This window comes from Saccopteryx leptura, chromosome 11 (genome assembly GCF_036850995.1).
Source record: "Saccopteryx leptura isolate mSacLep1 chromosome 11, mSacLep1_pri_phased_curated, whole genome shotgun sequence".
In the NCBI taxonomy this organism is placed as follows: domain Eukaryota; kingdom Metazoa; phylum Chordata; class Mammalia; order Chiroptera; family Emballonuridae; genus Saccopteryx; species Saccopteryx leptura.
Genome location: NC_089513.1, coordinates 25,542,367 through 25,554,980, shown reverse-complemented (window position 1 = coordinate 25,554,980; position 12,614 = coordinate 25,542,367). Strand labels below are relative to the sequence as shown.

General features: G+C 37.9%; 1 protein-coding gene across 1 annotated transcript in view; it reads right to left on the bottom strand.

Moving 5' to 3' along the window:
• The window catches only part of RIT2 (Ras like without CAAX 2), a 356,472-nt gene extending 344,163 nt beyond the window's left edge, over positions 1 to 12,309 (bottom strand). The window contains exon 1 of the mRNA XM_066352836.1: positions 12,078 to 12,309. Coding sequence (XP_066208933.1) covers positions 12,078 to 12,186 — 109 coding nt within the window. The 5' untranslated portion in view covers positions 12,187 to 12,309. The remainder of the gene's footprint in view (positions 1 to 12,077) is intronic.
• Positions 12,310 to 12,614: the final 305 nt, after the last annotated feature.

Below are 12,614 nucleotides of genomic sequence, written 5' to 3'. Positions count from 1 at the left end.
AAAAAGGAGAAAAAATAGAAAGAGAAAGCTCTTAACACTAACAAAGAAAGTCATTTGCTTTTTTTCATAGCAGCAATAATTTTACCTATAGAATGGATATTGTTTTCTTGATCTTAGAACTTCCTGAAATCAGGAGGAACGTGCGATGCTCTGATTACAACTGGTTCTGTGCCTGTCTGCTATTCTCTGGGTTTCATCTTTTCCTTCATTGAATTTAACTTAATTTAATTTTAGTTGAATTTATTGGGGTGACATTGGATCACAAAACCATACAGGTTTCAAGTGTACAATCCAACAAAAAACATCATCTGCACACTGCATCATACACCCATTTCTCAAAGCAAAGTCTCTCTACATCCCCATTTATCCCACTTTTGCCCACCTCCACCAACCCCCACCCCTCTTTCTCTCTGGCTATCATCACACTGTTATCTGTGTCTGTGTGTTATGTATATGTTTTTGGATAATCCCTTCACCTTCTTTCATCCATCTCCCCAAACCCTCCTCTCTGACAACTGTCAGTCTGTTCCATGTGTCCATGCCCCTCTGTTTCTATGCCGTTTGTCAGTTTTTGCTCCAGAGTACACATATAAGTGAGGTCATATGATACTTGTTTTTCTCTGACTGGTTTATTTCACTTAGCATGATATTCTCCATGTCCACCCCTTCGTTTTAGAATAGAGGTTGTCAAAATGAAATCATGACCCTGGTTGATTTTCACTCTCACAGCAGAAATATATGGAAATCCACAGATGTTTCAAAATTCAGAGTAACAATCACATAGTAACTCAGGTTTTCTCTGTGTTAACCAAGAAATAATTTTCTTTCAGGTATTAATAATCATGTTGAGCTAAGGGGAAAAAAAAGGTAACAAAGTTTTAAGGGCTTATTTACTAAGGTTTTCTCAGAACATTTCAGAAACTGTTTCTTCCCCTGACCCCCAGGGTTCAATGGAAAATGGTTTGGAAAATAAAACATGAGTTACTTCCAGTGTCTCATATGTATTTGGCTGCCAGCTGTCCCAGTCCTTTGGCTTTCAAGAAATTTGCTTTATTTCTGATTCAACAGTATTTGCCAGCATTGATCACTTCTTTTAAAAAGGCATTTACCTCTTACTTGTTCTTGTCTATCCAACAAGTTTTGATCCACAATATTACTTTAGCCTCTTTGTGTTAATGAGCATTTTAAACACTGAGTGGGTTTACTCATCTTCATATTCATTGTCACCAAAGACCATTTATGCTGTCATGAGTCTAGGTTCCTCCCAAGCCATGACCTAACCTACAAAACTCACATATCTACTACATTTCTATTTGTGCCCATTCCTTTCTCTAGATTCATGGCTCTTTGTATCATAAAAATTTAGAGTATTGCTTAGTTGTATTTCACTACCTATGTGGGATATCTTACTCTCTGCATTTTCTAAAAAATGAAAGAGGATAATTAAATTTATAAATATTTTTTGAGAATTTACTACCATAAATTTCAGGGGAGAGAAAAGACAATATAATATCTATTTCCTACCTTACAGAACTTTGCAATCAGGATGGAGAGATAAAATATAAAAAGATAGCAAGTTACATAAAAACACAAGATTTAAATAACGTTTTCAGACCACAAACCAGATGCTAGAAGAAACCATACAGCTCTGAGTAGCTACAAAATGGATAATAGCCAGAAAGAATTTTAAGTGTAGGGAGAAATGTTAGGCTGAAGCAGACTGGAAAGATATTAAAGAGCAGGAAATACTTGTGCAGAATCTGGGAAGACAGAGAAAACTAGATAAATTGAGAGAAAGGAGGTGAGAGCTTATGTTAGAATAATTATATGACTATTATAGGGAAGAAGTCTCAAGAATTTGAGGGGACAAAAAGAAGAATAATTTGCCTAGAGGACAGAGAGTTAGGATAGTAATGGGTCTTCTAAGATCATAGCATAGCTCACACTTAGGGAGGTGAAGATACAGAGGCACAGCAAGACTGAGACAGATACAGTCCAACAAATCATATTATACCAGGGTCCATTTAAATAACATTTCTGCAGCATCTCAGCCTTTGACACCTCAGTTCTGAATCTTCCCACTGATACATCATCTGGCTCCATTGCCAAGGTGTTCTTGACTTTCTACTTCAACTCCTTACTGACCCTCCTTGGCTCAGAAATTTCTTCCCTCTCTGGCTTGACTCCTCTGTCCCATCCAACACAACAGGTCTTCCTGTTTGACTAGACGTGGGGTACCTACCTCCCTGATGACCAGTTGACAGATAGACCCACATGTCTCAAACATCAGGAGTCCTGTGAGCTTTAGATGTCAGCCTGAAGGTAATGGGCAAATCACTAAAGACATCAAGCAGGAAAAGAAAGAAGCAAAATGGAACCTCAGAACAACTGACCTGACGGTGGTGCAGACCACAGAAAGTAATGGGATGAGGCAGTTAAAAGATGACAGGAGGGGACCAATTAGTTAGTCTTTACTATTTCAAATAACAGAGATGCCCTTATAATTTTGAGTGTTGCTTATTATTCTTTTTTTGCAACTATTAAATATGACTCTTGCTATTTAAATGTAGCAACATTGCTACAGTGGAGAACAAAGGAAACATCTAATTATTCAAAATTTATTACAATAACACGTATTAGAGAAACTCATTTTAGTCCTGATTCAAGCACAAGAATGCTCTGTTATAAACTGTAACTCCTCTACACAGACCCTTTGTATTTACTGTAGCAAGGTCAGGCAGTTGTTCCTAATCCTTTCTCTAGCAGACACTGGTGTGTGTGTGTGTGTGTGTGTGTGTGTGTGTGTGTGTGTAAGATGGAGATATTAGAAAGAATAAAGAATTGTTTATTAGAGTAATGAGCAAGCCACCATTATTGTTGTCATTAAAATTACCACTCAGGAGCCTAAAGCTGAAACTAATCAATATAAAGATACAAAGCAAGAATAGACATAGAGCAGATGGGTATACAATGACACATTTACATTATTTAATCCAAACCACATTTTCCTAGAACTCATCTGAAAGATTTGCTGTCACCACCACCACCCTAACTTACTGAGGTAAACTACCTTAGGTGGAGGTGTGGAAGAGAGGAGGGGGGAAGGAGGGAAGGAAAAAAAGAAAGAAGAGAGGAAGGACAGAAGAGAGGAAAAAACAGGAGGGATGGAGGGAGGGAGGGAGAGAGGAAAGAGTAATAGACTTAATGAGGATGTAATATCTTGAGCACTGTAATGCACATCTTTATATAGTATTTCTAATTTTATCTATCCAGCAAATTTTCAGGTAATTTTGATTAATGCCATTTTTAGGATAAGAAATATGGAAACTCCAAGAGTTTGAGTGACCTGTTCAAAGTCTAATGCTATTAAAGACAATTAAAAATGTTATCCATTCATGTTACAAGCATCATTCAACATTTTCTACTTGCTAGGTTTTGGTATAAACATCTACGTGCGTGCACCATTGCAGTAGTTATTGTTGTTATCCCTACTTTACAGATGAAGAAACACAGATCTGGATTTCCTGGGAGGCTCAGACCTCCAGTTCACATTGTTCTGCCACATTTCGTAAGATGAGGTCACACCCTGCAGATCATGGGTAGCTCAAGAACATGGGATGGTGGTTCCATAGTGGACAGTGGTCAAGAGCCTGAAACCTGGTGGTGGCTAAGACCTGCACAGATACAACAGGTTCCAGGTTCCTGAACAAATCACTCAGCCTCTTTCAGCCTCACTTTTCTCACCTGGAAATTGCAATAATCCTCATGCCTACACTGCAGTGTCTGGGAGGAGTCAATGAAATGATGCACATAAGCACTTAGAACAAGGTTTGGCATATGTAAAACTCCAAAAGGTGGGCGCTTATTTGTTCTTCATTGAGGAAAGGAATTGAAAAAATAGAGTTTAGACAAAATAAGAATCATTCCTCCCATGAGTGTTCACAGATTTAAGCAAAAACATACACTGACATGCTTGCTTCTCATTTAAAGGTAAGTTTAAGAGAAACTGTGGAGTGAGAAACCAAGGTTTTCTCATCCATTCAATAAGCAACTCCACAAACAATGCCTGCCTGGTACAAGCAGTCTACTGCACAAGAGCATCCATTTCACCACAACATATCTAACATATCTAAAAGTCTGTGTCTGGTGTTCCATTTTGAGACCACAACTGTTCTCTACAATCTCATTCCAGCTGAATGAAAGGTTTTCCCCCTGGGATTCCAAACCTTGTGTGGACTCTGGCTCCCCTCTCAAAACAACATCCCCAGAGGCTAGCCTCCTCAGTATACTCCAGCATCCTTCAACATTGCCCATCCTGCACACATACTCCAGGGAGAGCCTGCTACATACTGCTAAGCCTCCCATGCACTTGGCAGTGGGAGAATGCAGGTGCCTGTGAGTATGGAGATGAGAACAGGTCAGGTTCCAATGCTGGTGCTGTGGTGTTAGCCGGAGCAGGGTGATGGCAGGCAGAAAGGGCAGAAGGGATGAGCTGGCACAGTTGCCAGTGATGACACTGAGCTAGTGCCTGCTGGGGAACCAGAAGAGCAGATGGCATTATTTGGTGATGGTCATCAGAGAGCTGACATTTATGAGCAGAGCCAGAGTGACGCAGCTGAGATCATTGTTGGGCTTTGCAAAAAAAAAAAAAAAGCCAAATTCAGCAATAAAAGACTTTTCTGCATGCTTGTAAGCAGTGCAGAGGAATGCCATTCAGCAGTGTATTTAGTCATAATTCCACCACACAGCAAAGACACATACACTCAAAACAGTCATCATCAACAACCTACCTCAAGTTAGGAGAAGGAGATTTTATGCTGGTTAATGGGAGGCAGCATGGTCTAATGGGGAAAACAATTCATGAACACATAAGCCAGGAGGCATCTGGTTCCAATGCTACAGCTGAGCAGCCAAGCAACCTATGTTAAGTCACTCAAACTTCCTGACAACAGTTTGCATTGCCTTCAAAACACCACGTGTACATCTTTGTCTTTGTACCTAACTCATTGAATTAAAATCCTCTGTTTAGCATCCTTTTTAACCCACTGGTCAGGGTGGGGTTGTATCTAATTCTTGGTAATAGTTCAGGTCCTTTCACAGGTCTAAGCACACATGCACACACATCCTCTATTCTTACTAATGAATGGATAGCAAAGGTATTTCTCTCTCTCTCTCTCTCTCTCTCTCTCTCTCTCTCTCTCTCACACACGCACACACACACACACACACACACACACACACACACACACACAACTCTTGGACAAGACAAGGATTTAGGTACTGTTCCCCCTAACCCCTTAGTTGAAAATCTACATGTAACTTTTAATTCCTCAAAAATTTAACCACTAATAGCCTATTATTATCCAGAAAACTTACTGATAACATAAACAGTTGATTAACACATTTTTGTTACATGTATTATATACTGCATTCTTACAGTAAAATAAGCTTGAAAAAGGGAAATATTTTTAAGATCAAGGGGTACTAGACTTCTTGGAGGATCACTCTGTAAGTTATATAAGTATCTAACCACTATGCAATACTTCTGAAACGACGATAATATTGAACGCCAACTACAACTAAAAAATTCAAAAAATGTTATCAAGAAAATTGTAAGGAAGATATGTTGATATTTGTTTTTTTTTAAAAAAATCTACATATAAGTGAATCTGTGCAGTTCAAAGCTGTGTTGTTCAGGAGTCAGCTTTAATGTGTGTGCATGGTTGGGTATGTGTACATAAAATAATAGATAGAAAATATTCTCCCTGTAATAGATCAGCATCTGATAGATTTCAACAACTCAACTGATTTATTCAGCACCTTGTTTACATTCTTTATTAGCATGATCCCAGTTTTAATAATTTCTTATCATTAGTGAGTTATCTGATCCCTCTCTTAGGTTGAAAGGATTCTCATTTTGTCTGTACGGATTGAGCTTCCTATTTCTGAATGGACCAGAATGAAATATATCTTTGGTGCCTACATGTCTGGTCAGAACTTCCATTCCCCCCCCCCCCCCGGGTCCCATCTAATAAGGGTTGTTTGTGTAGAACATAAAAATCTGTCCAGTATTTTGGTATAAGTGATTTTTGTCTGATGTCCAAAATACATCTGTGAAGATTCAGATTCATTGTACCTGGTCTCAAGAAATGACACAAAAACCCTCAGTGTGGGAAAATAAAAATAGTATGAGCATTGAACTTAAACACACACATATATATATATATCACAGGTTCACCATTGAGTAAATCTATGTCAATTTTTCCCGTGGGACTCAGTTTTCTTATCAGTAAATTGGAGATACTAATTCTACCTCCCAAGATCAAGGTGAGGTATAAAAGGGGACCAGATGAATGTGACAGACCATTGGTCACCGGGACACCAGAGTGCATGCGTAAATGTCAGCAGCCCAGCAGCATATGGGTAGTTCAGGGACCAGGACAATGTTATTCATTTCTAATCTCTTTCTCTGCTGAAAACACAGAGCTGTACCAACTCATTTTTTAATCAATGCAAAATATATAAAGTGTGTATAATCTTGGAAATATTGTCGATCAACACTTTTTACCTGAAGAACACTTTCAATCATTACTCGAGCGAGTAGATATCAATTTACTTTGCCACTGAGCCTTATTTGAGCCTCTTGGCTAATTTTTCCTGACAGCATTGTGATGAGTGAAGATCTGCAGTGTAATTAGGGTGATGGCAATTAAGGATGAGGGCAGAGCCGCACCACCACGCAAGTCCTGAAATCATTTTTTTCCCCTTGTTTGTTTTTCTTCTTTTGCCTTTGCAATTCAGAGGGTTCAGATAACGCAGAGTCATGATGTGAAAATTGTTCAGCATTGTCAGATCCAGAGTTCTGCTAATTAGATAAACACAGAGCCTCAAAGACATGAATGATGCACTTGGTTGTTTGCCTTGATTTAATTTATCACATAAAGGCTTGATTTTCTATCTTTTTATATCAATTCACGGCAGTTGAAGAAATTGGTGTGTGTTGCCTTCTCTTTACCTCAGAAAATACAGTTATTGCTTTTGTTTTATAAATTCCTGAGACATAAAACTCTGAATGTATAAAAGAGACAAATTGCAGATGGGTATGGGGCAAAGTATGATTGCTTATTCTACAAATGACCATTCCCTTTATCAAAAAATTTACAATAGATGCATTCTAATAAATTCTGAGTTCCCTAACACTTTTTTAAGCTTATTTGTTTTGTTTTACTTTTTACAGTTTCCTAAGATATGTTTTAGCAAATATCAAAGAGATTTCTAAGATTTTTAAGTTGGAAGAGATATCCCTAAAGATTCTAAGTTCTCCAGTGTCAAGTTATAAAAAGTTATAAGCCCCATATTCATTTGTGCTTTTGCATGCTCTGTGCCCAGTAAATCCTCTTCTTCTCCAACCCCAGATCTCGCTATACTTTCCTTCTCAATCTCAAGAAATCCTAATTATTGGCCTGACCTGTGGTGGCGCAGTGGATAAAGCATCGACCTGGAAATGCTGAGGTCACCGGTTCGAAACCCTGGGCTTGCCTGGTCAAGGCACATATGGGAGTTGATGCTTCCAGCTCCTCCCCCCTTCTCTCTCTCTCTCTCTCTCTCTCTCTCTCCTCTCTCTCTCTCTCCCCCTCTCTCTCCTCTCTAAAAAATGAATAAATAAAAAACTATAGCACTAAAAAAAAAAAGAAATCCTAATTATCTTTCAGTACACAATTCAAATATCATCTCTGCTGGGATTCCTTCATAACTTTTACATGCATATTCATCCACCCCATACCCTGAGCTTCCACATCTCCTATATCAGAGGCTTAACATAAACATCATTTTGTAGTATACATTATATTTTCCACCATGAGATGGTGCACTCCAGGAAGGCAGGGGCCATGTCTGGAATCACAGTCAGAAATAAAGAATATCACCCTCTTCCTTCCCAATGACTTGCATATTTCATACCAGTTTCACACTTGACAAAATATTGCAAAACATTTCACCAAGCTAATAATTCCAAGGTGTACCCTAGGGACTGGAAAAAAAACCATGTAGATTCCACTTGATATTTGTATACTTTTCTCATGAAATTTGATGAAAAAAAATTTAGAATTAGAAAACTTGAGTTCTTTATCTAGTTGTTCCTTACTTTTTTTCTGTGTCCCCTTGGACAAATTTCTTAACATTTCTGTACCTCAGGTACCTCATCTGAACATAGGGAAAGGATAACCTACTTGCCTCCTTAAATTATTGTATCCTCAAATATAATTATAAAACAGAATAGGCAAAGTGTATTTTAGAAAACAAAACCTAAGCAGCATTGAATTAGATATCCTGAATAATTTGTGTCTGCACTGAGGGAATCGGATGTGAAAATAGAGCTGGGAGATTTTAATTTTCTCTCTGTTTCTCTCCCTCTCTTTCTCTTTCTCTCTCTCTCTCTCTCTCTCTCTCTCTCTTTTAGGAGGGGAAGGGATGGTAGGCAGTAGAATAAAAAGAAATAGAAGGCTAAGAAGGTGTCCAAGTTACATAACATTGAGTGGATAATCAGTGTTTATCCTGTATAAAAATTGGGGTGTGGTGAAAGAAAAGCTTCCAGGGGGTCAGGAGGGTTATGTTCTAGATGTGACTCTGTCACTACCCAATGTAAGAATTTGGTTAGTCCTTCAAGTCTCAAGGCCTGAGTTTCTCCATATCTCAAATAGGGTGGGGACTACTTCTTGTTTATCCTGTTTTCTCAGCACTTACAGAATTCTTGGACAATATTGGATCTAATGTTCCATTATACAGACATAAATACAGCATAAATTTTTTATATAAGTACCATAGAATATAAGCACTATAGAATATAAGCACTATGTATAATGTTTAATTATATTAATTTAAAGATTAAAAAGATATATATATATATACACACACACACACACACACACACACACACACACACACATGAGAGTTTTAGTCTAGATGGTTTAGTTCTCTTCTCAATATAACATTCAGTAGGTAAAGAATGCAATACCAACAGCCCTATCTTCTTAATAGTGAGTGGTGGAACTCTTTGCTCTTCCTGCCCATTGTGTGTTACACACAATGTAATACAGTTACATCAAACATCACCAAACTCTATAAAGTGTTACCTCCATGACCAGGCACAAGTTGTTTCCTTGAGCCTTGGTTTTTCCATCTGTAAAATGGCAACACCTAATCAGATTGAGGGGATTACTGGATATAAACAAGAAAACCATGTAGCCCATAGTGGATGCTTTATAGATGTTTACATCATTCTTGTTTCTTTTCTAGAGTAACTAGTATAGGCCCCATAAATAGTAAGTACATAAGTAACTTGTTGATCAATTACTTGTGGTTTGAAATGTCTTAAATACAGCACATATATTTTAAATTTTGTGGAATTTCTGCTCAGTAAAGCTGTAAATCTTTTCAAAATTTCCTACTCATCAAAGTATGTCTTAGTAAAATATGGATAGGAAAAAATACCTTAATTTTGCAGTAAGCATAGAAAATCTTCAAAATTGTGTTCATTTAAAAGTTAAGGTCCCAGTAAATTGAGTTTTTCATTTATATTCAAGGTTGACTCGGAATTGTCTCAGAATTGGAAACACTTGATAGATTGATATATCTTCTCTAATTTCTACAGAACAGCAGACTTCCCCTTGAAATCCCTTCATACAATCCACTGTAATTGACTTGCATGATCCTTTCACATAAGCCACTGAAGTGGTGGGGAGGACAGTAAATTATACTTCTATTGATCCAGGATCCTCAGCAACACAAAAAAGTGGCTTTTTAATTTAGAAAAATATTTTAGTTCATTTGGAAGCAAACATTTTAACCTTCAAGAGAAGGTTAATACTGAGAATCAGTGCTTGAACATTGATATATGGTAACATCAGCTGAATCATAGGAACAAAGCCCAAGAGTGAGATGTGATTCCGTCACTCTGACTCCAAACATTTGGCCTAAGGACAGCATTTTTTAAGACTGCAATTGTAGTATGAGTTATATTCTCTTGTAAAGTAACAGCTAAGTATCCTATTTCTAAACTCAGTACAACTGAACTTATTTACTCTCTTCTACTTTTAACCATCTCCAAGGCGATCTGGCTACTCCTGTTTATCACAGTAGAAAAGTTTTGCTCTGGCTTTTTTTTTTTTTTTTGTACAAAGTGGAGGTGAAGGTAAAACAGGTCACTCTGCTAACCATTCTGATACATCGATTATTTCTAGTTATTGGAGAGATGCCAATGACCAGTCAGTACAAATAATACATGAAAGAAGTCAAAATAGAAGATATAATACCAACTCCAGGATAGGTACATTGTTGAAGGATGCTCTTATCTAACGTCTCTTCTCTCCAAGTTTTATTTCTATGGAATAAGTGACTAAAACCTAGTCTCTCTCTTCCCACATCCCCTGACCTCCTGAGGAAACAAGAAAATAACAAGCCAGCAGACAAAGAACGCATGGCCATATTATGGGACCCTTACAGCATCTCTCTGGCCTCAAGTTGCTGGTAACATTCCTGTTGATTAGTCTCCAACCTCTTCCTTAGATCTTTTCCTTTTTCTTTTTGGTATTTTATTCTCACGTTGTTTCTTTCACCTTCATTTTGTCTGACTAGGTTTCTTCAAAGCATAGTTTTATTTTATAGGAATTATTTTCTCTTTATCCTTCCTCCTTCCCTTCTTCCCTAATCCTCACCTTTTTGACTCTTTCCCCTTCAAATCACTGTATATTTTCACAAAAGAAAAGAAACTTAATTCCTCATGCATACATAGTTTTGAAGTTTTTCACTTCACCTTTCCTTCCTAGGGTAGGTGACTAACTTTTCTCACTTTGACATGCAATTGACCACATCCAGATTTACATTTCTTCTTATAGTAATTATTTTATTGGGGGGCATGTCCAACTTTATGTCTCTTGCTATTTTTTTCACCTCTTTACTTTGCTGTCCTCTGAAGTCGCACTCTCTTTTCCCTTCCTTTATTGGTCACCTTTCTTGTCCCTATGGACCCACTACTCATCAGCATTTTTCTTTAATTTGATGAGGGATTCTAAACCAATAATGTTGAACTCAGCTTTGAATCTTTTTGCCAAGCCCTAAACTACTGAATTTTTAAAAAACTTTTTGTCTATATTAATTATAATACTTCTTTTGCCTTTTGGCATCCCCAAAGACGTATCCCCGTGGTATATTTAATATTTATATAAAAAGCTATGTTTATCTGTTTATATTCTAATGATATCCATGGCTCCAAGATTTCCAACACATAATCAGCCTCAAAACACCACTACATATTTATTTCTTTCATTTGTTATATTTGGCCTTTTAAGCTTCTCAAGAAACCCATCCTCTGACAACTTCTGTTCTTTTATGTATCATAACCAATTTACTACACTTTACTTTCATTAACATCCCATATTCTTTATTCTTGTAGTTTTCTCTTTTAATTCAGTTAATCACAACATTCCACTTAATCACCCTGCACAGGTGCCACAGTGCATACCATTCCACTTTCAAAAACCAACTTTCCTCTTGCCCTTAAAAGCTCATACATGCTAGGTCAGATCACAGACAAGGAAAGGGAGACAGGCAGCCCCTAATCAAAGAAACAACCACAAAAATCAGCATTGAGAATCCTGCATGTGTATCTGTGCTTGCATATGTGTGTTTCATTGAATATTCACAGCACTTCATATAAATGTTTTGAGAACAAGAGCACATTTTCTTATACCATGACTATTTTATAAATGTTATTATTTTTTTTAAAAAAGACATATAAAGATTTTTTTTTTAATTACCCAGCAGGAAATCAAAAGAAAAAGAAAAGATCCTCTTAAAGTTTCATATATTATAACTAGCTGTCTCCCAAATTTCCTGACTCATCAGCATCTCTTAACAGTGCTTACACTTCTAAACATCCTGCCAGATACTTGGTGTTTTAACTGCTGCAGCTAGCTAGCCCCTGAAGCATCAGCATTATTATTGTTACTATTTTTTTTTAACTCTGTACAGTGGCCTCTACAGAGGTTCCTCCTTCCCCAGCATTTGGTATTAAAACTTACCGCTTTTACCAACTCCCCCTGCTCCCAGCATTACCACCTTGTACTCTCTGGACCCGCCTGACGCTGACGCGCTGCTGGGGGAGCAGCTGGCTTCGCTTTCTACCTCCATCTTACCGGAGGGACCGGAGGAGAATAAAGAAGGAAAAAGTCGCCCGTGTCAGGTGCTTGCTCAGATATTAAGCAACTCTAAAACTGTGTCAAAAGAAAGGTTTAGTACGAGGTAAGAACCATCAGCGGCGGGCTGGCTGTGGGTCCTGTGCTCTGAGCGGTTCTCATAGCAACCACTTCAATTGCTTCCAATAAAAACCTGGCTTTTACCTACCCCCCCCTTCTGATCCTTCACTTTCACTCTCCCACTATTGCTGCTGTTCTCTCTCTCTCTCCTCTTTCTCTCTCTCCTCTCTCTCTCTCTCTCTGTCTCTGCCTTGCTCTGTTTCTTTCACTTTTTTCCCCTTCCCTCTTCTGTTTCTCCATTTCCCGTCCTCACTGTTTGTCTCTGTCCTTTCTCCTTCCTGCCCCCTGCACGGTCCCAGTTGT